Source organism: Schistocerca americana, chromosome 2, assembly GCF_021461395.2.
Source record: "Schistocerca americana isolate TAMUIC-IGC-003095 chromosome 2, iqSchAmer2.1, whole genome shotgun sequence".
In the NCBI taxonomy this organism is placed as follows: domain Eukaryota; kingdom Metazoa; phylum Arthropoda; class Insecta; order Orthoptera; family Acrididae; genus Schistocerca; species Schistocerca americana.
The window spans coordinates 53799239-53826448 of NC_060120.1; the positions used below are offsets into that span (position 1 = coordinate 53799239).

The window sequence follows — 27210 nt, forward strand, 5'->3', positions numbered from 1 at the left end:
GGAGCCATACATGTAATCATGTTTTTACATTCATTGCAGAGAACAGTTCTCTCTACAATACAAATAATATGAAAGTAAGATATGCACATATTCATTGTTTTTGTTTTTATAATTGTGTACAAAGACTGACTTTGTAAGTATCACTTTTGATATTACTTTGAAAATGCAATACTAAGTCAGCTGTTTATGCTTCCATTAATAAGTGCCCTTCACTTGAAAGTGGATGCTTGTTATTTCTGCCTGCACTCAAAACTGACAAATTATATTTATGTTGAAGACTGTTGGCACAGTCAGTATAATTCAAATTGAGGAACCACCTGCCATTACAGGCCAGACTGTAATTTATTTCTACATCCTTTATTATTCTTGTAGGACTATGAAGTGCAGCGGCTAGAATCCCGAATAGCACGAATGAAAGGCAAGACTGACGAAGAGTCCAGAGCCGCTGAGGATGAAAAACTTAATGAAATGCACAAGATTTTGGATGAGAAGACAGAGAAAGTGACTGTGCTGACTGCAGAGGTCCAGAGAGTTGATGTAAGCATGTGTAGATAACTATAAATAATTTTTCTGTCTTTTGTTTTAAATTAATATTGTGATGCTTGCGAATTTATGTTATTGTATTCTGCCGTGTAACAACTATATATGTCTTTCTCAGTTTATGCTATGTACCTGACATTGTAGTTAACATCTTACATTGTTGTTTTTGGTTATCAGGAGTGAGTGATGGTGTATATCACAAACACACTAGATTATTAAAGATACGTAATGACCATAATTGTGGAATCAGATGTTCAGTGGGTAGCTCTACAATCATTATAACTACAGCAAAAGTAAAGAGATTGACATAGTCATTAATACACGATGTCTAGTTTATCAAACATAACATAGAATTAATTTTGTCAGTATTTTGTTGATCTTTTCCAAAGCTTAACCAGAACAAGTAAAATGTGTGACGGCAGTGGTTTGGCAAGTTATTGTAAAGGAAACAAACTTAGGTGCAATTAGGGTTACAAAAAACATTAATGATTTTTCATTTAACCTGAGTTATTTTCATAGAATTCTTTTTAACAGTGCAATCTGAGACTCCCAAATGTGAGAACCATTTCTGGGAGAATAACAGTAACTATGCTTGGAGTGAAAAAAGCAGTTTCAAAGCTTATGACAAATAAAATGAAATTTATTATTGTGATCTGACATTTTAATAACTGAAACTTAATTTAATAGAAAGGGAAAAAAGAAGTAGTGCTTGGCCATTTAAAACTAAGCTGGTATTTTGTCATCATGATCATCATCATTTTTTGTGGCAGAATCCTTGAACATATTCTCAGTTTGAATATAAAAAATTTTTCTGCAAGGGAAAATCTTCTGTTCACAAATTATCTATGTTTTACAAACCTTTGTTCATGCAAAACTCATCTTGCCCTTTTCTCATATGAGATCCAGCGAACCATGGATAAAGGGCAACAGGTGGATTCCATATTCCTAGATTTCCATAAAGCATTTCACGTGGTGCCACACAGCTGGCTGCTAACAAAAGTACAAGCATATGGAATAGATTCCCACATATGTAAGTGGCTTGAAGAATTCGTAGGTAACAGAATTCAGTATGCTGTTCTCGATCGCAAGTGTTCATCAGAAACAAGGGTATAATCGGGAATGCCACAGGGAAGTGTGATAGGACTGCTGTTATACTAAATAATCGGGTGGACAGGATAAACAGCAGTCTGTGGCTGTTTGTTGATGATGCTTTTGTGTATGGGAAAGTGTGATCATTCAGTGACTGTAGGAGGATACCTGATGATTTAGAGCAAATTTGGAGTTGGTGTGATGAATGCTAGCTAGCTCTATATCTAGAAAAATGTACGTTAATTTGGATGAGTAGGAAAAACAAACCCATAACGTTTGAATACAGTATTAGAGGTGTGCTGCTTGACAAAGTCAGTCGATTAAATTCCTGGACATAGTGCTGCAGAGCAGTATAACAAGGAATGGCATGTAAGGACTGTAATAGGGAAGGTGAATGGTTGACTTTGGTTTATTGAGAGAATTTTAGGAATGTGTGGTTCATCTGCAAAGGAGACCACATACAGTACACTAGTGCAACCCATTACTTACTACTGTTTGAGTGTTTGGAATCTGCTCCAGATCAGATTAAAGGAAGACATCAAAGTAATTCAGAGGTGGACTGCTAAATTTGTTTCCAGTCAGTTGAACAATGTGCAAGTAATATGAAGATGCTTCAGGAACTTCAAGGAGCACTATTGAGAAAATTTAGAGAACCAGTATTTGCGGTATTTGAGACTGACTGTAGGGTGATTCTACTGCCGCATGTACATCTCATGTAAGGATCATGAAGATAAGATTAGAGAGATGAGGGCTCATACAGAGGCATATAGACAATCATTTTTTCCTCGCTCTGTTTGTGAGTTGAACAGAAAAGGAAATGACTAGTAGTAGTAGTACAGGGTACCATTTATTTATTTATTTGTTAAGTATCCATTCATCAAATATTTTTTGTGGGTTATAGCTTACTTTGTACATTAGTACACAATTTCAAATACATGTTACAAAACAGTAACATTGATTCAATAACCTAAATAGTATAAGCACATGATACAGTACAGTAATCATTGAAATACAATACATTAATATAAAGTACAACGAGCACAACATAATTTATAGCACTAAATTATTTAATTGTCTAGATAAACAGCCTATTATTCACCAAGCAGCTGCAGTACACACACATAAAAACTGTTGTAATTGGCAAGCTTCCAGAGCCAGTGGCTCCTTCTTCAGGCAGAAGGGTTGAATGGGAAAGAAGAAGGGTGAAGGAAAAGGGGGTAGGCTTCGGGAAAGTCACCCAGAACCGTGGGTCTGGGGAGACTTGCTGTACAGGATGAGAAGGAATTAACCTAGGAAAAGGGGTAGGTTTTGGGAAAGTCTCCTCTGACCTGTGGTTCTGGGTGACTTTCCTGAAATCTACCCCATTTCCTAGATCTTTCCAGTCCTTTTCTTTCACCCTTCTTCCTTCCCCTTCAACCCTTTTTCCTGAAGAACTAGCCACTGGCTCTGAAAGCTTACCAATTACAACGGTATTTTATGTGTGTGTTCCGCCACCGCTTGGTGCGTAGCTTTTTATCTATCCAATTAAATAATTTTGTCAATAATTGATTTTTTTCATTCTAATATATCGTACAATAGATAAGAGAAGTATTTCAGACACACAATGCAAGATAAAAATAATTTAAATTTATGTCAACAGATATTCATTTACCAAAGGAAATAATTTAAATTTATGTTAACAGATATTCGTTTACAATATAATAGCACATGTCCTGTAAATATGTTTTCAAAGCCACTTTGACTTTTTGTGTTTCTTTTATTTCCTTGATGTAGTGGGGAAGTTTATTGTAAAGTTTTTTGCCAGTTTGCATTGGTCCATTTTGTCTAAGTGTTGTGCTTGCATGTTTGCTGTGGAAGTCTGATTTTCGCCTTGTGTCATGTGCATGGACTGCTTGATTTGTACATACTATGTTGTTTTTGTTGTTGTTGTGGTCTTCAGTCCTGAGACTGGTTTGATGCAGCTCTCCATGCTACTCTATCCTGTGCAAGCTTTTTCATCTCCCAGTACCTACTGCAACCTACATCCTTCTGAATCTGCTTAGTGTATTCATCTCTTGGTCTCCCCCTACGATTTTTACCCTCCACACTGCCCTCCAATACTAAATTGGTGATCCCTTGATGCCTCAGAACATGTCCTACCAACCGATCCCTTCTTCTGGTCAAGTTGTGCCACAAACTTCTCTTCTCCCCAATCCTATTCAATACTTCCTCATTAGTTATGTGATCTACCCATCTAATCTTCAGCATTCTTCTGTAGCACCACATTTCGAAAGCTTCTATTCTCTTCTTGTCCAAACTATTTATCGTCCATGTTTCACTTCCATACATGGCTACACTCCATACGAATACTTTCAGAAATGACTTCCTGACACTTAAATCAATACTGGATGTTAACAAATTTCTCTTCTTCAGAAACGCTTTCCTTGCCATTGCCAGCCTACATTTTATATCCTCTCTACTTCGACCATCATCAGTTATTTTGCTCCCCAAATAGCAAAACTCCTTTACTACTTTAAGTGCCTCATTTCCTAATCTAATTCCCTCAGCATCACCCGACTTAATTAGACTACATTCCATTATCCTTGTTTTGCTTTTGTTGATGTTAATCTTATATCCTCCTTTCAAGACACTGTCCATTCCATTCAACTGCTCTTCCAAGTCCTTTGCTGTCTCTGACAGAATTACAATGTCATCCGCGAACCTCAAAGTTTTTATTTCTTCTCCATGAATTTTAATACCTACTCCGAATTTTTCTTTTGTTTCCTTTACTGCTTGCTCAATATACAGATTGAACAACATCGGGGACAGGCTACAACTCTTTTTACTCCCTGCCCAACCACTGCTTCCCTTTCATGTCCCTCGACTCTTATAACTGCCATCTGGTTTCTGTACAAATTGGAAATAGCCTTTCGCTCCCTGTATTTTACCCCTGCCACCTTTAGAATTTGAAAGAGAGTATTCCAGTCAACATTGTCAAAAGCTTTCTCTAAGTCTACAAATGCTAGAAACGTAGGTTTGCCTTTCCTTAATCTTTGTTCTAAGATAAGTCGTAAGGTCAGTATTGCCTCACGTGTTCCAGTGTTTCTACGGAATCCAAACTGATCTTCCCCGAGGTTGGCTTCTACTAGTTTTTCCATTCGTCTGTAAAGAATTCGTGTTAGTATTTTGCAGCTGTGACTTATTAAGCTGATAGTTCGGTAATTTTCACATCTGTCAACACCTGCTTTCTTTGGGATTGGAATTATTATATTCTTCTTGAAGTCTGAGGGTATTTCGCCTGTTTCATACATCTTGCTCACCAGATGGTAGAGTTTTGTCAGGACTGGCTCTCCCACGGCCGTCAGTAGTTCCAATGGAATATTGTCTACTCCGGGGCCTTGTTTCGACTCAGGTCTTTCAGTGCTCTGTCAAACTCTTCACGCAGTATCATATCTCCCATTTCATCTTCATCTACATCCTCTTCCATTTCCATAATATTGTCCTCAAGTACATCGCCCTTGTATAGACCCTCTATATACTCCTTCCACCTTTCTGCTTTCCCTTCTTTGCTTAGAACTGGGTTTCCATCTGAGCTCTTGATATTCATACAAGTGGTTCTCTTATCTCCAAAGGTCTCTTTAATTTTCCTGTAGGCGGTATCTATCTTACCCCTAGTGAGATAAGCCTCTACATCCTTACATTTGTCCTCTAGCCATCCCTGCTTAGCCATTTTGCACTTCCTGTCGATATCATTTTTGAGACGTTTGTATTCCTTTTTGCCTGTTTCACTTACTGCATTTTTATATTTTCTCCTTTCATCAATTAAATTCAATATTTCTTCTGTTACCCAAGGATTTCTACTAGCCCTCGTCTTTTTACCTACTTGATCCTCTACTGCCTTCACTACTTCATCCCTCAAAGCTACCCATTCTTCTTCTACTGTATTTCTTTCCCCCATTCCTGTCCATTGCTCCCTTATGCTCTCCCTGAATCTCTGTACAACCTCTGGTTCTTTTAGTTTATCCAGGTCCCATCTCCTTAAATTCCCACCTTTTTGCAGTTTCTTCAGTTTTAATCTACAGGTCATAACCAATAGATTGTGGTCAGAGTCCACATCTGCCCCTGGAAATGTCTTACAATTTAAAACCTGGTTCCTAAATCTCTGTCTTACCATTATATAATCTATCTGATACCTTTTAGTATCTCCAGGGTTCTTCCATGTATACAACCTTCTTTCATGATTCTTAAACCAAGTGTTAGTTATGATTATGTTGTGCTCTGTGCAAAATTCTACCAGGCGGCTTCCTCTTTCATTTCTGTCCCCCAATCCATATTCACCTACTATGTTTCCTTCTCTCCCTTTTCCTACACTCGAATTCCAGTCACCCATGACTATTAAATTTTCGTCTCCCTTCACAATCTGAATAATTTCTTTTATTTCATCATACATTTCTTCAATTTCTTCGTCATCTGCAGAGCTAGTTGGCATATAAACTTGTACTACTGTAGTAGGTGTGGGCTTCGTATCTATCTTGGCCACAATAATGCGTTCACTATGCTGTTTGTAGTAGCTTACCCGCATTCCTATTTTCCTATTCATTATTAAACCTACTCCTGCATTACCCCTATTTGATTTTGTGTTTATAACCCTGTAGTCACCTGACCAGAAGTCTTGTTCCTCCTGCCACCGAACTTCACTAATTCCCACTATATCTAACTTCAACCTATCCATTTCCCTTTTTAAATTTTCTAACCTACCTGCCCGATTAAGGGATCTGACATTCCACGCTCCGATCCGCAGAACGCCTGTTTTCTTTCTCCTGATAACGACATCCTCTTGAGTAGTCCCCGCCCGGAGATCCGAATGGGGGACTATTTTACCTCCGGAATATTTTACCCAAGAGGACGCCATCATCATGTAATCATACAGTAAAGCTGCATGCCCTCGGGAAAAATTACGGCTGTAGTTTCCCCTTGCTTTCAGCCGTTCGCAGTACCAGCACAGCAAGGCCGTTTTGGTTATTGTTACAAGGCCAGATCAGTCAATCATCCAGACTGTTGCCCCTGCAACTACTGAAAAGGCTGCTGCCCCTCTTCAGGAACCACACGTTTGTCTGGCCTCTCAACAGATACCCCTCCGTTGTGGTTGTTTTTAGTTTCTGAAATTTTTTGTGTATGTAATTATCTCAAGAATGTACAGGCATGGTAGTGGTAGTATCTGGAGTGTTTTAAAAAGGCATTTGCAAGAATTTCCGGGTGTGGCATTTTCAATTGCCCTTATGATCCTCTTCTGTGCTATGAAGCAGCTTTTGCTAATTGTCAAATTCCCCACAAAAATTGCAGCAGTGATTCCACTAGGGCGTAATACACATTTTTTAGTGTTTCTTTTGTTGGATAGGTTGCAAATATTTCTATGCCATAGCATATTGTACTAAGTTTTTGGCTGATGTATTTGATGTGTGTGTGTCCCACTTCATGTTGTCCTGAATCCATAATCCCAGAAATTTTGTTTAGTTTACAGTTTTCAGTTTTTTATTAAATAGATTTATGGTGGGGGGGTTAATGGATGTTTATTGTGTGTTGTCTGAAGGTGCACTGCAACAGTTTTCTCTGTGTCAACCATAAGATTGTTTGTAGTGAACCATTTTATAGTGTGTGTGGTGCAATTTTGTACTTCCTATTGTGGTTCTGCAGCATTGTGGCCTATTATCAATACATTGAGTCATCCGCAAATTTTATGTATTTTTGGGAATCACTAGATTATTCTAGGTCATTGATAAATATTAAGAACATCACTGGGCCCAAGATAGAACCTTGGGCAACACCATACTTAATTTCTTTTCTTTTCAGTTGGTGGGAGTGCATAATGTTTTCTTCCTGATACATGATTTCAACTATCTGCTCTGTGATTGTTAAGCATGATGTCATCCACTCATGTGCCAGGCTCCTAATTCCTACATACTGCAATTTTTTAAGTAGTAAGTTGTGGTCTATCACATCAAAAGCTTTCGTGAGGTCCAGAAATATTGCTGATACATGTTCTTTCTGGTCTATTGCAGTCAAGACTTGGTAAACAAAGTCAAAAATGGCACTTTCTGTCGATCTGACTTTCCTGAACCCGTGTTTGGTATTTGATACAAAATTTTTTTTTTCTATGAATGAAATCAGTCTTTATATATAAAAAAATCTTTATTCCAGTATTTCAGAAAAAGCAGATAGCAAAACTTTTGGTCTGTAGTTCTTTTCATTTGTCTGATGTTCCTTCTTGAAAAGAGATCTCACCTTGGCCATTTTTAGTTTCTCTGGGAAAATACCACTGCACAATGAAGAGCTGCAAAGATAACTTAGAGGCTTAGTCAATACTGTTGCACATTTTTTAAATGTGTAATTGAGAACATTGTCTATAACTCAAGAAAATTTTGATTTTAATTCCTTTATAATATTCAGTATTTTCTTTTCATCTGTTGGACACAAAAATATTGTTTTTTCATTTAACCTTTTGCTCATCTCTGTTTCCAGAAGCTGTTTCTTGCTGTTTTTACACCAATTTGTTTGCTATTTCGTGAAATATACATTAAATGCATCAGCTACTCTGTGTGGGTCAGAAATTTTGTCTCCATTTTGAAGAAGATTAATGTTACTGTGTGTTTTCCTGTGTTTTGCCATTTTCTCTCCTAACAAAGGCCAACATTGCTTTCATTTTATTTATAGCTTTTTCCAGGTAGTTGTCATTTATTAACTTTTTTGACCTTCTGGTAACTTTATTTAGGATCTGTTTGTATATTTTAAAATACGCATCAAATTCTGGAGTAGTTTTGGTTTCCTTGGCTATGCTGTAGAAAAATCTTCTTTCATTCAATGAAACTTTTTACACTTTTCCCTGGTTTTCGTTTTTCTGAGTAGGAATTTCACTTCAAAATAATGCCGGAAGTTGCTTAGGAATTTATCAAATTTTTCATTTGTTTTGCTGCAGCTGTATATTTCCTCCCATGTCTCTTTAGTTAAGCAGTTAATAAATGTATTTATGTTTTGTACACTGAAATTCCTAGCAATGATTACTAATGTTTTTTCAGGATGTATGGGGTGATCTACTTTCACTGATATTTTCTGTGCAATATGATCTCCAAAACCTTTGAAGAAACATTTTGCATTGCATTTTGTAAGAGTAGCTTGCGTCAACAACTTCTGTTAATCAGTAGAATGAAAAACCAGTCGAAGTTGCAAATTTTTGTGGACTGGTTTTTCGTTCTACTGATTTCCAGATCTCTTTTCTCTGGGAATATCTTCTGGGAACTAAATGGGCACAAATTTGATATTACTTATAATGTAGATACAACTGCCACAATAACCTTATGCTTTCCTGTAGAAATGACTGCCTCATATAAAGCTTGGAAGAAGTACATTGATTGAAATTAAGATTAATGAGAAGTTCAGACAGGCACGTACTAGAGATGTGAAAATATCACAAGATTTTCATAACAGTACAGTGACAAATAATGTTAGTATGTCACATAAAAGCACAGTGAAAAGTAATGTTAATATATTGCATCAGAGTATCAGGCGATTAAAAAACAAAGTAGATGAGCTTCTTGTTTGTTTAGAAGATTTAGAAACTGAGGGTGGAATAATTTAAGAAAATTATTACAATACCAGAGAAGGAAAGTTGCTACTCAACATATAGTGGAGATGCTGAGTCGCGATAGGCACAACAAAAAGATTCACACAATTATATCTTTCAGCCATAAAGGCCTTTGTCAGCAGTAGACACACACACACACACACACACACACACACACACACACACTCTCTCTCTCTCTCTCTCTCACGCAAATGCAACTTGCACATACGTCTGCAGTCTCAGAGAGCTGAAGCCACACTGTTACATTCCATTCTGGGTTTTCCATTGTAAGAAAATTATTAATTATATTATACTTGGTAAAATCACAAAATTATGTTGGAATTTTTTATTTTCCTTGTTTGACTATAGTTACCTTATAAAATACATTCAGTAATGAGTTAAAACAAATAATTATTATGGTAGTAAGCATGTTAACTGAAAAAGAGTGGTGCGAATCACGATAGTGTTACGGTGCTGTGGGCACACTTAGAATTTGTCCCGGTGCGCGCACCTTTGGGTAATGTCTGGCTCCGGCGGGGCCAGCGCAGTGGCTGCGACGACATCAAAAGGACTGGAGCAGAAGCGCCTGGAACCCTCTGCCTTGCATTGCCTTGACACTTCGAGACATTATGATGCCGTGGCTATGTAAATCCCACTCTGCAGTCACAGTCATTCAATGTGGATAGTTTTGTTCAATGCATGCTGCAGATGTGTTTAGTGTTCCAACTTTACTGTCTAGTGAACTATTTTGTAGGACTATATTTTATTCATTTACTTTAGTCTCTTAGTGTATTGTGAATGAAGTTTGCAATGGATAAATTTGTTACCAAGAAGGCTTGCTTGGATGTTGATGATACTGCAAGTCAACCTCCAACAATTATTGTGTTATCAATCGCTCTATCATCTTCAGGCGAGAACCGTTCACAGCCAAAACCTGGACAATCCAGTAAGGGAAGATCATTTCAGAAGTCTTGGTTGATCAAATATACATGGCTAGAATATGAAGCATCTACCGAAAAAGATTTTTGCAAAACCTGCAAAGAGGCAGATGCTAAAAATCTGTTACAATTTTCTTCAAAAAAAAAAAAAAAAAAAAAAAAAAAAAAAAAAAAAAAAAAAAAAAAAAAAAAAAAAAAAAAGATGCATTCACTTCCGTAGGGTTTTCTAACTGGAAAAATACATTTATACATAAAGAAGGTATTCTGAAACTAAATCGTATCACTAACCGAATTGTGGCCTCCCATTTGAATGAACGGTGAATGAACGGTTAGATAGTGATATGAAGAAAGGCCATTTAACTCTTGAGACAATTTTTACTACTGTGCAATTTCTATGCTGACAAGGAGTAGCTATTAGAGGGCATGGAGATGTAAACTCAAATATTTTTCAGTTGTTGGAACTCCAAAAGAATGACATACCTGAGCTTAAAGATTGCTTAGGGCGTTTGGGGTGTAAGTGGATGTCCCACGATATTAAAAACGAGATCATTGACCTACTAGGAAAGTCTGTTGAGAAAGGTATAGGCTTCAATCAAGAAGACTGAACATTTTTCTTTTATGGTTGATGAAACAAGTGATTCTTCGATTCATGAACAAGTGTCATTTTGTATTCGTATAGTCCATGATTCCTTAATCATCAACTAAGACTTTATTGGCTTATACGAGACCCCCCAACACTGAATCACAAACTCTGTTTAGTGTTTAAAAGACTTTTTGCTTGTCTTGATTTGTCAATGGATAACTTAAGAGGACAGTGCAATGATGGTGCCTCGAATATGAGAGTTAAGTTCAAAGGACTAAAAAAGTTAGTTTTGGATATACAACCAAAAGCATGTTATGTGCACTGCACTGCTCACAGTTTAGACTTGGCAGTTGTAGACAGTCTCCACCATCTTACATCTGTGAGAGATATTATGTCTTTAGCCAAGGGCTTGATATACACTGTAAAGGAATCCAACAAAAGGATGGGACTTTTCAGAAGCATACACTGCGAGAGTGCCAACAACCAAACTGGTCTACGACCCCTTTGCCCGACTTGATGGACTATGCGAGCTCCTTGTATCTTGAGAATATTGAATAACTTTGAAGAACTTCTAGAGTTTTTTAAAACATTTTCTGCAGAAGACAAAACAGAGGCGGGTTACCAATGTGCAGGCTACCTTGAGTCACTGTTACAATTCAAGACTTATTTCTTTTTACATCTTTATTGCTATGCAGTGAAACCAGTAGAGGATGTCAATGAAAAAATTCAGTTCCCTCATCTAAGTGTTGCTGATCTGGAAAAAATATATGAGGGCTTGATTTGTATATTGAATGGAAGGCGTGATAGTTTTGAACACCTTTGGTAATTGTGTTTAAAAGAAAAACCTTCACAAGTTGATGATCCTTCGCTTCCTCGGAATCGAAGTATACCAAAGAAGTATGAAAACAATGAAGCCAGCTCACTGCACACTTTCAAAACCCCAAAGGAACACTACAAAGCGATTTACATTAATGTTTGTGAAATGGTGCAGTCTTGCATTACTGAGCAGTTTGCTTCAACTGGACTCACACATCATTGCAATTGAACAAGAGCGCTTGCTTTTAGTAAATAGAGGTGAAAGAAACAAATTTGGAAAAATTAACTGAGTTTTTCAAAAATGACGTAGACATTGAGAGACTGCGCTTACACTTGAATACATTAGCTGATATCGCTAATAAAAAAAACAACTGGTCTTAAAAAACATGCGTCATGGAAGAAAATACATTACACAAGAGACTGAAGTTGGAGAAATGTTATGTGAAGTAGCGAAGTGCATTAAGCTTCTCCAAGTAGTTCCAATCATGACAGCAACAGTAGAATGGTCATTTAGCACCCTTAGATGTCTGAAGCCATATCTCTGATCAACAATGGGACAGAAGCGATTGAACAACTTGGCTGTTCTTCATGCCCACAAAGATGTTTTGCATGAATTGGATATCCAACCAGTCATCAACAACTTTGCATTCAGTAATCTAGTCAGACGGTCAACATTTGCACCTTTCTAAAGACACTCTAGCCCTAATAATGGCATTTAGAGCAATATTAAAAATCTTTATAAAATAGAGAATTAAGTACATACATAAAGTTAAATTTTCAGTTTCGAAATATTAGTATTAGTTTAGTACTCTGGTAGAATTTTGCACAGAGCATAACTTAATCATAGCTAACACTTGGTTCAAGAATCATAAAACAAGGTTGTGTACATGGAAGAATCCTGGAGATACTAGAAGGTATCAGATAGATTATATAATGGTAAGACAGAGATTTAGGAACCAGGTTTTAAATTGTAAGACATTTCCTGGGGCAGATGTGGACTCTGACCACAAACTATTGGTTATGAACTGTAGATTAAAACTGAAGAAACTGCAAAAAGTTGGGAATTTAAGGAGATGGGACCTGGATAAACTGAAAGAACCAGAGGTTGTACAGAGTTTCAGGGAGAGCATAAGGGAACAATTGACAGGAATGGGGGAAAGAAATACAGTAGAAGAAGAATGGGTAGCTCTGAGGAATGAGGTAGTGAAGGCAGCAGAGGATCTAGTAGGTAAAAAGACGAGGGCTAGTAGAAATCCTTGGGTAACAGAAGAAATACTGAATTTAATTGATGAAAGGAGAAAATATAAAAATGCAGTAAATGAAGCAGACAAAAAGGAATACAAACGTCTCAACAATGAGATCGACAGGAAGTGCAAAATGGCTAAGCAGGGATGGCTAGAGGACAAATGTAAGGATGTAGAGGCTTATCTCACTAGGGGTAAGATAGATACTGCCTACAGGAAAATTAAAGAGACCTATGGAGAAAAGAGAGCCACTTGTATGAATATCAAGAGCTCAGATGGAAACCCAGTTCTAAACAAAGAAGGGAGAGCAGAAAAGTGGAAGGAGTATATAGAGGGTCTATACAAGGGCGAAGTACTCGAGGACAATATTATGGAAATGGAAGAGGATGTAGATGAAGATGAAATGGGAGATATGATACTGCGTGAAGAGTTTGACAGAGCACTGAAAGACCTAAGTCGAAACAAAGACCTGGGAGTAGACAACATTCCGTTAGAACTACTGACGGCCTTGGGAGAGCCAGTCCTGACAAAATTCTACCATCTGGTGAGCAAGATGTATGAGACAGGCGAAATACCCTCAGACTTCAAGAAGAATATAATAATTCCAATCCCAAAGAAAGCAGGTGTTGGCAGGTGTGAAAATTACCAAGCTATCAGTTTAATAAGTCACAGCTGCAAAATACTAATGCAAATTCTTTACAGACGAATGGAAAAACTGGTAGAAGTTGACCTCGGTGAGGATCAGTTTGGATTCCGCAGAAATGTTGGAACACGTGAGGCATTACTGACCCTACGACTTATCTTAGAAAATAGATTAAGGAAAGGCAAACCTTCATTTCTAGCATTTGTGGACTTGGAGAAAGCTTTTGACAATGTTGCCTGGAATACTCTCTTTCAAATTCTAAAGGTGGCAGGGGTGAAATACAGGGAGCGAAAGGCTATTTACAATTTGTACAGAAACCAGATGGCAGTTATAAGAGTCAAGGGGCATGAAAGGGAATCAGCGGTTGGGAAGGGAGTGAGACAGGTTTGTAGCCTGTCCCCGGTGTTATTCAATCTGTATATCGAGCAAGCAGTAAAGGAAACAAAAGAAAATTTTGGAGTAGGTATTAAAGTCCATGGAGAAGAAATAAAAACATTGTAATTCTGTCAGAGACAGCAAAGGACTTGGAAGAGCAGTTGAACGGAATGGACAGTGTCTTGAAAGGAGGATATAAGATGAACATCAACAAAAGCAAAACGGGGATAATGGAATGTAGTTGAATTAAGTCGGGTGATGCTGAGAGAATTAGATTAGGAAATGAGACACTTAAAGTAGTAAAGGAGTTTTGCTATTTGGGGAGCAAAATAACTGATGATGGTCGAAGTAGAGAGGATATAAAATGTAGACTGGCAATGGCAAGGAAAGCGTTTCTGACGAAGAGAAATTTCTTAACATCGAGTATAGATTTAAGTGTCAGGAAGCGGTTTCTGAAAGTATTTGTATGGAGTGTAGCCATGTATGGATGTGAAATATGGACGATAAATAGTTTGGACAAAAAGAGAATAGAAGCTTTTGAAATGTGGTGCTACAGAAGAATGTTTAAGATTAGATGGGTAGATCACGTAACTAATGAGGAGGTATTGAACAGAAATGGGGAGAAGAGAAGTTTATGGCAAAACTCGACAAGAAGAAGGGACCGGTTGGTAGGACATGTTCTGAGGCATCAGGGGATCACAAATTTAGCATTGGAGGGCACCGTGGAGGGTAAAAATCGTAGAGGGAGACCAAGAGATGAATACACTAAGCAGATTCAGAAGGAAGTAGGTTGCAGTAAGTACTGGGAGATGATGAAGCTTGCACAGGATAGAGTAGCACGGAGACTGGGATGAGGTGTACAGGGAACATAATGCAGATTTAAAATTGAACCTATGATACCTTTGTGAGTATATTTGAAAACAGTTTCGCTAAGAAAACAGTGAAATGTAATTGTAAGAAACCATGTAAAAAGCCATGGCTTACTAAAGGCATAAAAATATCTTGTAAACAGAAGAGGGAAATGTATCTTACAGCTAGAAGGAGTAATGATCCCGAAATAGTGAAACATTATAAAAATTACTGCACTGTATTAAGAAAAGTTATTAAATAGTCCAGAAGTATGTGCATTATGTCTGAGATTAGCACATCTGATAATAAAATTAAAACATTATAGAATATTGTGAAAAGGGAAACAAGGCAACGGAGAGCACAGGAAGACTGTTGGAGGTCCAACACTGACAATTTATCCTCGTGTAGACTGCGTACCTCTTGGACAGTCTGTTGTGCTTCAGCAAGTTGAGCAAAGTCAGTTGTGTGTGAGATGCTGCTAACACAGAAAAGGCTGTAATGTTTTAATTCCAGAAATGTGTCTAACATTCACGCTGAACTGGGCTATGTAGACATCGATTGTGCTGCTGAGGCAAATAGTTGATTTTACTTTGGCAGAAAGTATACATAAGTGGCTTATGATTAGTGAAAATAGTAAGCTCCCTGGTTTTCAGTTGTGCTTGGAACTATTTAATAGCCTCATAGATAGCCAGAAGGCCTCTGACATATGTGCTCCATTTCATTGCAGTTGTGACACGTGGAAGAATGAAGCTAGGGTTACCACGCACCATCACACAGTAGTTATAATGCCACACCAGTTGCTGTGTGGCTAACACCATGTTATCCATCCACAAAACTGGTGAGTTACCTTTGCCCTTTGGGCCAATGAGTGTAGCTTTAGCGGTTCTTGCAACTCAGCTACATGTGCCAGTTGTCGGCAATAGAAATTAAGCACAACAAGGAAACAACATAATTCTTTAAAGGTACTGGGTAATGTAATTTGCAAGTTGGCAGGTAAAGGTAGTGAACCTGACGATGAGATCTTATAGGTCAGGAAGTTAACTTGTGTCTGGTTGAAAACACATTTGACAATGTTCAAAACTATGCCATACTGCTCAAACTATTCAAACGTATCATTTAGATGCTGCTGGTGTTGTTCTGGTGAAGCTGAGAAAACCAGAATATCATCTAGATACAGAAAGCAAAAGGCAGAGACCTTGTAATACGGAGCCTATGAACCTTTGCTAAATTTGTGCGGTGTTTTGGAGGCTGAACATCATGAAACGACCCTCAAGTAGACCAAAGAAGGTGATTATGGCTGTCTTCGATTCTTCGATATGTCTGCATCTCTTACTGCCATTTGAGTGAGTCTATGCCTTTGTACAGTCTAGGACTCTCAGTAAGGTTGCACCACCTAATTCGTGGTTAAAGTCTTGTAGGAAGGTTACAGATTATTGGTCTGGTACAGTTCTCCCATTGAGGACTCGGTAATCCCTGTGTGGATGCCATCCACCACACTTCTTGGACACTAACTGAAGTGGGCATGACCAAGGACTACTCAACACTGTTGAATTCTGCTTTTGCTTGACTAGGTGGTCTGGGGCCAAACATCACAGTCTGCAGCATTCCAGGGGGCCATCAGTAGTTTCAATGTGACTCACTGTTTCATGATGTACCTCATTCAGAGGTCCAGGAGGTTGTGTCAGGACTGAGAATCTCTGCAGTAAGTCCATGTGCTCTCTGTTTGTGGCCTGTATGACCTTTGTTGCGCGCGTTGCTGCATTTTGTCGAAAACCTGAACTTGTTAAGCTGGTGATGTTGCCAACAAGCCACGCATTTGCAGTGTCTGGTAACAGATGGTAATATGCTTGAAAATTCACTCCTATTACGAGTTCTGACACAAATTCAATTTGAAGTCCCATGCTAGGTCACGCCACAGCCCAAGATTCAGCTTTACCTGCAGTGTACCATTTGTCATTGTGGTGGAATTATTAGCTGTGTTGGGGCAGAAAGTGGTTAGTGCATAACTGCACGCACAGAAATACACATAGGTATGACACAGTGCCAACTAGATAATGTCAACATGAATTGTGTTCACTTATGAATAGGCTCTGCAACATAGTGCAGCAATCCATTGATGCGCCTACTACCAACTGTTCCTGGAATTTTGGTTGGTTCAAAGCACAGTACATTTATGTGCCTGGTCTCCAAATCTTCTGTGGTACCAATGTTGGCCTATCCCACAAAACGAAGAGGTAGGTGATGAGAGACTTGTCTACCTCTGGTGGTAACAATCTGTCTTTGCTCCAATCCCCAATGAGTCAGTAACTCACCAATCTGTTTAGTCAACGAGTTAACCTTGGCAGTCAAAACGACATAATCAGTATGTGTAACCATGGGTGTTAACAAGCTGTTGCATGACACCATCACTGCATTTGATGGTGTGGGCATTATTATCAGCCAATTAAGCCACTGCGTCCATTGCCATTTTGGTTTGAAATGCTATAATAGCCTTCAGCTGAGGTGGCAGGCAGCTTCTCCACAATGTACATAGAATACTATGAGGCACATTACTAGTGTCAACCATACTATGTAAGTATCTCAAGTTTTACAACTGTCTCCTGTTGCCAATGTCTTCTTGCATCAAAATTCCTCTTATGATGCAGACACGCTGTGGATCAGTTAGGTGTTTAGTTTCTGGTAAGTGTCAGTTATTGCTGGAGCAATGATCACATCTTCAATCTCCAGGGCATATTTACAGACCAGATGCCTTACATAACATGTATACCCAGTACTTAGGTATGAACTGTCCAAATTCTTGTACAACACAGTAAGAGCAATTTATTAATTTTCGCTTGTCATGTTTCCTATGCTTTCCTGTATTTTACCTTTTTGGCGTTCTACACTTTTTGGGCTGTCCGCTGAAAAGTGTAAAAACGGGTTTTACCACATTCTGGCCAGAATTAGGAATGTAAAAGAAGGGAACTAGCTTTTTAACTTATCCGGTGTCTTCAAAGACATTTAAATCAAAACATATTGACAATTTCACACTTTTTGATGAGCTCAGTGAGCTTACTTGGCTGCTGCGTGTTAGCAATTTGTAGGATAAAGTTACACTAACAAACAGAATATAATATTAACCCTGCCAGATAATGAGCAACAAGACTTTGTTTACAAATAATATGTTCAAGCCATTGATCAAAGGCCCAAGCCAGAAGCAAGAAATCATTAAAAATACAAAATTGCAAGATAATAAGGTAAGACATTGACATGTGGAATAATCGCGTCTACTGCCAGATGTTTGTGTCACTCTGGCACAATATTTCTGCCATGTAACTCATTGCCTTCTTCAGGTGCTACCTGAGACTGCCATTTTGGAGGATCTTGACAAGTATTTATGCCCAGATGGCGCTGGGTGCCTCTGGGCATAAATACTGGACAAGATCCTCCAATAAGGCGGTCTCAGGTAGCACCTGAAGAAGGCAACGAGTTACGTGGCAGAAATATTGTGCCAGAGCGACACAAACATCTGGCAGTAGACCCGATTATTCCACATGTCAAGATCTCGCCAGGAAAGCTTGAAGAGTTACAGGTAAGACATTTCTTAATTAAAGCAATTTGGCATTGGAATAATTAAAAGAATTACTTCCCCAAAACTTTAAAGACAGATTGCCACTTACAGCTCTTCAGAGGATTAAAAAAAAATTAAATTAATTTCAGTGTTAATCAGACGAGCCTTTGAAAGAAACATCTGCAGCTGTGATTACTAATTATCAGATATCACAAGTTCAAGCATTCAATTTTCAGAGCAGACCAACCATGAAAGTTAAGTTAAGTGCCAACAGTTACAATCAAGCATGGAAAGAATGCAATACAGAAGTGATGGCAAAGTAATTAGAAAAACATCTCAAATGTTGACAGCAAGAGAAATTAAGCTCAAAGTTTCGAAATATTAATGCAATAAGAACAGGCAGAAATAATCTGATTTAGAAAAATCTGAAAGTTAATCATAAATCACATGATATTACTCATTTCAGGAGAAATGTAAAATGTTTGGTAGGAAATATTAATATAAAATCTTGTAAATAAGCTTGTAGGCTAAACAAACTAAATAAACACTTTGCTAGTGCAAACAGCTTGACTAAGGTAATGTCAGGTGGCCACAAACACTCCCAAGAAACACCATGCCGGTGCATATCAGCAACAGGTCCATCATCCAAGCACCACCCCAAGAAGTGAACCTGCGTCTTGTAAAACTAAGAACTGTTAACAAACACTACTCAGGTGAAACATGAGTTAAAAGATAAAAGTTAAAATAATGTAATCCACCCACTTCTTTATAACTTAATGGCACAAAACCTTCAAATCTCCCATAATAATCGAATATAACAACAAAAAGATCAATTATTGTAGTATAATATAAATTGATAGATACAAAATCTGTTCACCAAGTGGCAGCAGGGGAACAATTTAAATTTACAACCGTTCGGAGCCAGTGGCTACTCCTTCTGGCAGAAGATTTGAAGGGGGAGGAAGAGGGGTGAAGGAAAATGACTGGAGAGGTTTTCGTTGTTATATTAGCCCTTGTGGCCATCATTCTTGCTTATATAATCCTGTTGTCAGCCTTTGTTATCATCTGTCTTGTTGAAACTATCATCTGTTTTCTACCTTTTGTATTCCAATCTTTTATTTACCTGTACCACCCAGATTAATCAACACTTTGCCCCTACATCTTTTCTAATACCGGTTTTCATGTATGTATACAGGCCCATTGTTATTTGTAAATTTGCATATAATAATTCCATCATTATTTACAAAGTTGCCAACAGTTCACTGCACTGCAAGGCATTCTCCCGATCATCTCCAACCAATTTATTTTCAAATTTGATTGCTATTTTCGTTCCTACCCTCCACTTACCCTGTTTATATGCAGTTCTTTCACTTTTTTTGTGTTTGTTTTTTACCAAACCCCTCTGATCGACTTTTACTGCCATCTTGTACATCACTTTATTTGCCAAGCAAAGTAGTTTACATTATTTCCTGTGAATTTCTCTTTCTGTCTGGCCTTTTTTTTTCCAATCATTTTATCGGCCCATATAGACCACTCTAGTGGCAAGAAGTTCTTACCCACTTGTTGCCTCTTGTCAAGCATTGTCTGTTCTCATGATTTTTGTGCAAATTTTTCTGATTTTTCCGAATTTTTTCCCAGTTTTTCTGCTGTTTTTCTATCTTTATCCACCCTCTGCCTCTCGTTTTTGCCACTCCCACCATTTCTAACACTTCAAAACATCCTCTCTTGCCATGATAAATCCCATCACATATACATCAGTTCTTTTTGAATACACGCTTTTGCGCTATCAAAATTAAAGTTCCACATTCTGTTTCTTGAAACCTGCTAGTCCCTTGGAATTACTCCCAAAGTCCTAACATTGAAAGTCCATGTTTCTGGATGTAATCCTACTCTACACCAGCCTCTTTTACAGTTTCAAGTACAGCAGTCTCTTGCACTTACCCAACTAATCTGTGACCTACATGCCTCATCTGCCAGTTTCCATTCCACCAGATTTCTCTCCTTCTACAAAATCCTGGAGTTAGCTGCCCCTCATGGTATCATCAACCAAGCCAACTTCAGAGGTGCAACACCATGCCAGACTTGACCTCAAAAAGCTATCCCACCTTCTCCTAAACTACCTCAACAGTGGTGTTTCCCCTCCTGTCCCTCAGCAGCTCACCAAACAGCCACACCATCAACCACCATTCCTCTCCCACAAACCTAGCTTGGCCAACCTTCTTAACATCCCACAGCCTTCACCGTTGTCTCCCAGACCTGCAATGCCAGTAATAACTCATAATCATAAGAACCAGTCACGACAGTACAGTGTTCTCAAACTTTCATCTAAAGCACTGCCCCCCCCCCCTTCCCCCTCCTCCCCCCAAATTTTCTGTATTAACCGAGGGTCTCACTTTCAGTCCTAAACCTGCATAGTTCTGAGCATGATCGCAAACTTTATCCACCAGCACTACTTCAGAATCACCGTGTACAAGTCTTCCAAGAATCCTTAACATCCAGCATTACTTCACAATCTCTTATCACATCCCTGCAACATGACCCAAACATTTCCTGTACTGAACTCCAGGCTCTAAGTTCCCTAAAAAGCTGATGACTTCATCATTATCCTCCCACTAGACAAAATGTTAGTGAAACTCTACGCCAGCTGTATGACACCTCTACTTACAGCATCTGCCATCAAGATCTCATCCTTGTGTTTAAAACTGACCTGCAGTTCCTCTTAAAAATCTCAGGCCTCTCAACAAAGACTTACACCTCAATCCACAGAACTTCTTACCCCACCCAAACCACGCACACCCACCTTTTACCTTCTTCCTAAGATCCAAAACTCTAACCATCCTGGCCATCCTATAGTTGCTGGCTTCAAAGCACCTACCAAATGTATATATGCCTTAGTTGAACAACACCTGCAACCCATAGTACAAAGACTTCCCTCCTATATTAAAGATACTAACCATTTCATAGATTGTCTGAAATCCATACATGTCCCACTCCAATCACACATCTTGCTTGTCACCATTGACATCATCTCTTTCTATACCAACATCCCCCATGTACATGGTCTGTCAATGGTCACCTGATTCCAAGCTTGCAACATCCTTCTTGCTCACCTTAACCAACTTTATACTCAGCAACAATTATTTACCTTTGAGGGGCAGACATACAAACAGATCAGGGGTACGGCCATGGGAACCAGGTTGGCTCCTACTTACGCCAGCCTTTTCAGGGGGGCCCTGGAGTTCTGGGATCCATAAGCCTTCTCAGCCCCTGGTTTGGTTTAGATACATTGATGACATCTTTGCTGTATGGGCTCATGGGGAGGCTGACCTGTTAAAATTCCTGGAATCTCTAAATACCTTCTCCCAATTAATTTTCGAATGGTCCTATTCCAAACCCAATACCACTTTCCTTGATGTTGATCTCATTCTCAATGAAGGCCAACTGCACACTTCTGTCCACATCAAACCTACTAAAAAACAACACTACTTACATTTTCAAACAATGGAAAAACCAGGATGAGATGTAACCCTGCCTTAATTTGTGTTAATTCCTTCCGTGACTGCGCCTTTCTTCACTCCATTTTAGATACCTACATCTTTCATTTTCTGACTTGTCTATTTTTTTGCTTACCCCCCTCCCACCTCAGTTGCATTCAATGCACTTTAACTCATACATGATGTTTTCGCACTAATCTCTGTCTTGCATATTACCGTGTCTTCCATCTTTAACCTCTCATGTTTTCAAATCTCATTCAGTGCAGTACCCAACAATAAGTCTTTACTTCTCATTCGGTCCTGTAAGTCTCCCGGCATTCTGGGTGACTTTTCTGAACTGTACTCCATTCCGTAAACCTCTCCAGTCCTTTTTCTTCTCCCCTCTTCATTTCCCCTTCAACTCTTCCGCCAGAAGAAGAACTCACAGGCTCCGAAAGCTTATAAAAGTTAAGTCCTTCTGTGTGTGTGTTCCCCTGTCACCACTTGGTGAGTAGATTTTTTTATCTATCCATTTATATAACAATCAAACAGTAACATTACTCAAAATTGCACAGAGTAAAAACAGTTTAATAACATAAAATAGTAAAATGATAGCGTGATAAATGTCTCCCCCAAAACAACTCAACTGAGTATTATTAATCTCAGGAAGTTACTTTAAATAGAAAAGCAGTCTATAAGTCATCTAGGCTACACTGCCATAGAGTTATTTGCAACACACTGAAATTTCTACGAGAAATAGGAGTTTACCTCCTGGAGGTGGTACTGAATCGCTAGCGTTTAAAAGTAAGGCTCTCTTCAATGGCACTCAGATTTCAGAACTTTCTGAAACATAATTTGAGCAGCATACATTAGTTTGAAAAATTTCCTTAAAATAATTAAAAGATTAAATAATAAGTCCAAGAAAATATCTCAAGACATTAAAAACAAACACTTAACAAACCAGATTTATCACAGAGCTTACGAGCAATTTAATGGCACCCAGTTTCTTTAAACACTAACAACAAACAGCCTGATGGGTTACAGGAAAATAACACTTATTTGAAACCCACCAGATTTAAACTACCAGACAGCTTGTGGCATAGGTGATATCAGATCTCTGTAGAAAGCTTTGATTCTGGAGCAAACAGACTAAAAGTGGCAATTGTTTGTTCCATACAGATTGGCTTTTTAGTGGGTATGTGAAATACAGAGCATAAACATGTAACAGTAAGGTGAAATTTCAAGTATCACTTATAGTGGCAAGCAGCCACCATTACATGTGTGAAATAAGCATTAACCAGTAATTGGGTCAGACTCAAGCAGAGCAGTTGTGGTTAACAATTATTACAATGGTTGAAAATTTTTTTGAGATTGATAAAACAAGAGCCATAGAGGTGGGCATATCACAGCCCAAGTGATATCAACCATTGCTTCATCTAGAAGTTGTTATTCTATAATTCCAGCTCAATCCAAAATGCCAACTTCTATAAGTGCACAGCATGGACATAAGGGAAGACAGTTCAGCTGAAGTACACTGAAGGGCATGGTGGATACTCCGATGCAGCCACTTACAATACACTCGTAACTAATCAGTCTCCGCACAAATAGAGTACCGAGCAAGGTGGTGCAGTGGTTAGCACACTAGACTCACACTCGGGAGGACGATGGTTCAAACCTGCGTCCAGCCTCCTGATTTAGATTTTCCATGATTTCCCCAAATCGCTTCAGGCAATTGCCGGGATGGTTCCTTTGAAAGGGCATGGTTCCTAACCCGATGGGACTGGTGGCCTCGCTGTTTTGTCCTCTCACCCAAATCAACCATCCAACCAACAAATAGAGTCAATGGCCCACACAGCCAGTAGGCTGACCACTGTCTGTGCTGCCCTCTCGCTTTGTGTCCAGACACTGGCCAAGACTCTGTGCCAGCAGTGACACACAGGAAGCTAAGGGTAATTCATGCCACCTAGTGGGGTGCCAGGAAATGAAGGCAGAAAAAAAGATGAAATGAGGTTGACATGGCTCAGTCCTGTGCCCAAAATCCAGGAGATTCACCAGCCTTAATAACAATATATAATAAGGCTGAAGGCCATACAAGTAACAGCTAAAAAAGTTTTTCTAGCGAAATAAAATTTCTGTGGGTGGATGCATTATATTACATGACATGGATACTAATACTAACAAGTAAAAAACCTGAATATGTCAAGACGTTTTGATTCAGATGTCTTTGAAGCTGCCAGATAAGTCGAAAAGCTATTTCCCTTCTTTTACATTCCTAACTCTGCCCAGGACATATTCATCTTTTTTGTGCTATGATAGGAACATTTTTCTTTCTGGTAGTTTTGTTTTACAGTTGACATATTTTGTATGAAAGCCCAAAATTTCTTAATTCTAAAGAACATCTTATCTTCCCAGAAAACTGTAATTAAAAAGTAATTTTTATTGAAAATCATTATTTTCCAGAATATTCGAATATTTAAAATGTAATCCTTTCAAATCTGCAATGTTACTCGATTACTTTCTTGGAGCCCAAATTTTTCTGTTTCCGAAAAGTGTAATTATACCTGATTAATCTGTTAATTAATGAAATATTTCCAGTACTAGATTTGAGTTTCTAGAAAATTCATGATGAGCTTTTCTACATCCTAGGGGTACCAATGCACTGCCAAACTTCCACTACACAAAAAAACTGCCTACCATTTATATCATCTTAAGGATATTTAGTCAATTGTTAATTGACATAACTTCACTGCTTAATGTGTATATGTACTCTTCTGCCTTTTATTTTGTTATTTAAAATATAATAACTGTGTATTTTATTATTTGTAACTGTATTTGTGTGTGTTTTTTCTTGCCTTTTATTGTGTTATTTGAAGTATAATAACTGTGTATTTTATTATTTATAAAAATGGTATTATACACATTTTAAGTGTGAGGCAGACCATGGCCAATCTTCAGAGAGTACTATAGTAAACTGCAATCAAATGTATGTAATTAATCATAAGTGCACTCGAAGTAACTGCAGTGGATGGTGACTTAGGGTGGCTTGTGCAAAGTTTGAATCAAACCATTTATTGAATATGGATAATGAACTATTGGCACTTTATAAAATTTGTTTGGCTTCTTATAGTCTATGACAATTTACTGATCTGTCATGGTAAAAGTATGAAGACAATGAAAATATGTGTACATAAACTCAAAAATCTATTTTGATGGTGCTTGAAACATTATTTAAAATTTACTCAGAGCACCAAGAAGTGATTAACTGGGCAATGAGACAAGAAAATAATGTGTGATGAACACTGTAATGCAGCAGTCACTGGTACTATGCTATTTTGTTATAACACTCCTGATGGTAATATTAGTACCATTTGAATTCTTCCTACCAACACCAGCTTTTCTGAAGTGAGCAGGGCACATCACCAGTAGATTTTCAGTCTCTTGATAATAATTAACTTCTTTTAATAAGCTTGAGAAGAATAAGATTTACAAATAAACTTTTGTACTTATCTTCATTTTCTCATTGTTGGCTGCAGTTCATCACATCTAGGGGTTGATTCTTGAGGCTGAAATTTTTGAACTTGTGGGTTCCAGATGACTCGATAACTGTTAAGTAATTCTGCTGCATTATTTCTGTTTCTATGACTTTTTTATTTTATCCCATTTTTCTATGTCACACTGCTTTTACAATCTCCACATTAATACAGAAATTAACATAGTTATTGCCAGACATAAAAACATGTCCAATCACATCAAAGGCCTGCTCACTGCTACTAACTCATTCTTGCGGTACTAACAATATTCCAAAGAGTTTACAAAATGAAAAAAGTTTACAAACTTCCTTGACAAAAGAAGAATCTTCACCAAGTTACATCATTATTTTATAAATGAGTCCAGAAATGAATTTAACAAATATTGTCAGATTATGCAATTAGTAACAGGAATTTTAAATATGCCAGATATTTCATAATTTCAAATGTTCCTAAAAGAAGAGTAATTATTTACTGTTCATAGAAAGTTAATTCATCTTGTTTGTACTACAGTACTTTCTTTTTATACATTTTAGCCTGAAATACAGTGCATCGAATACAAAATCATATGAAATTCATTTAGTTAAATGGCTGAGATAGTGTTCACCTATACAAGATTCAAAAATATTCCTGGTGTTGACTATTTCTGTTAAAGAATGGTAATGCTAGGGGATGGTGTCCCTTTACAGCACCTAGCAGCCCTATCCTGTCCCCACCACATTCTTCTACGTTCTCACAGCCAGCACAACACCTTTCCCCACCCCAGCCATTCCTCCCCCTCCCTGCCCCCATGACTCCTCCTTACTCCCATATTCACTCCATGTGGCTGTCCACGTCAGTCACTGCATTCAAGCAACAGTGGCCATTTCTGCAATATGCACGTTAATAAATAGGCCTCACACAGACAGCCCCAGTGAGTCAATGGCCGGTAGTTAAAAAGTGAGTATATATGTCAGTCAGTCTAACTTCTAAGTCAATTCTGTGTGAAATTTGTATCAAACCACTCTTATTATATGTGTATTTCTCCAGATTTACACAGTTTATGCACAACAAACCTGACAAATATGGACTGAAGAATGTACTAGGACACTGTAAAATTAACAGAACATTGAAAAATACTAGTATGAAGGCTTAAAAATAAAATATAGGATTACTGATGATCATCATTTGCTCATACAGGTTTAATAAATTAAAAAATATGAAAGACAAGGAGCCTTGTCTTTATATCTATATAAATAAAAAAGTTTAATCTGTTTGTTCAAAATCTTAAATCTCCGAAAGTTCATCACTGAATGGTATGAAATTTTGACACAGCACTGCATGTGAATACACACATGCTTCTATATTTACTTTTACTGGAGCACCAACTGCTGACTGTGTGTGTGTGTGTGTGTGTGTGAGAGAGAGAGAGAGAGAGAGAGGGAACATTGTTAGCAAAAACCTTGAAAAGCTCTTGACTGATTTACTTCAGATTTTTGCATGATACTGTAATATCAATATCTACATTGAGCAACCAGTAAAGGAAATGAAAGAAATATTTGGAGTAGGAATTAAAATCCATGGAGAAGAATTAAAAACTTCGAGGTTTGCTGACAACATTGTAATTCTGTCAGAGACAGAAAAGGACCTGGAAGAGCAGCTGAACGAAATGGACAGTTGTCTTGAAAGGAGGATGTAAGATGAACATCAACAAAAGCAAAATGATGATAATGGAATGTAGTCAAATTAAATCAGGTGATGCTGAGAGAATTAGATGAGCAAATGAGACATTAAAGTAGTAAATGAGATCAGCTATTTGGGGAGCAAAATAACTGAGGATGGTGGAAGTAGGAAGTGTATAAAATGTAGTCTGGCTATGGCAAGAAAAGCATTTCTGAGGAAGAGAAATTTGTTAACATCGAGTATAGATTTAAGTGTCAGGAAGTCATTTCTGAAAGTATTTGTATGGAGTGTAGCCTTGTATGGAAGTGAAACATGGATGATGAA

General features: G+C 38.0%; 1 protein-coding gene across 3 annotated transcripts in view; it reads left to right on the plus strand.

Moving 5' to 3' along the window:
* LOC124594228 (coiled-coil domain-containing protein 39) overlaps window positions 1-27210 on the plus strand; it is a 481265-nt gene that overhangs the window by 309824 nt on the left and 144231 nt on the right. For all 3 annotated transcript variants that reach the window (XM_047132594.1, XM_047132593.1, XM_047132592.1), the window contains one exon: window positions 373-537. In XM_047132594.1, coding sequence (XP_046988550.1) covers window positions 373-537 — 165 coding nt within the window. The remainder of the gene's footprint in view (window positions 1-372; window positions 538-27210) is intronic.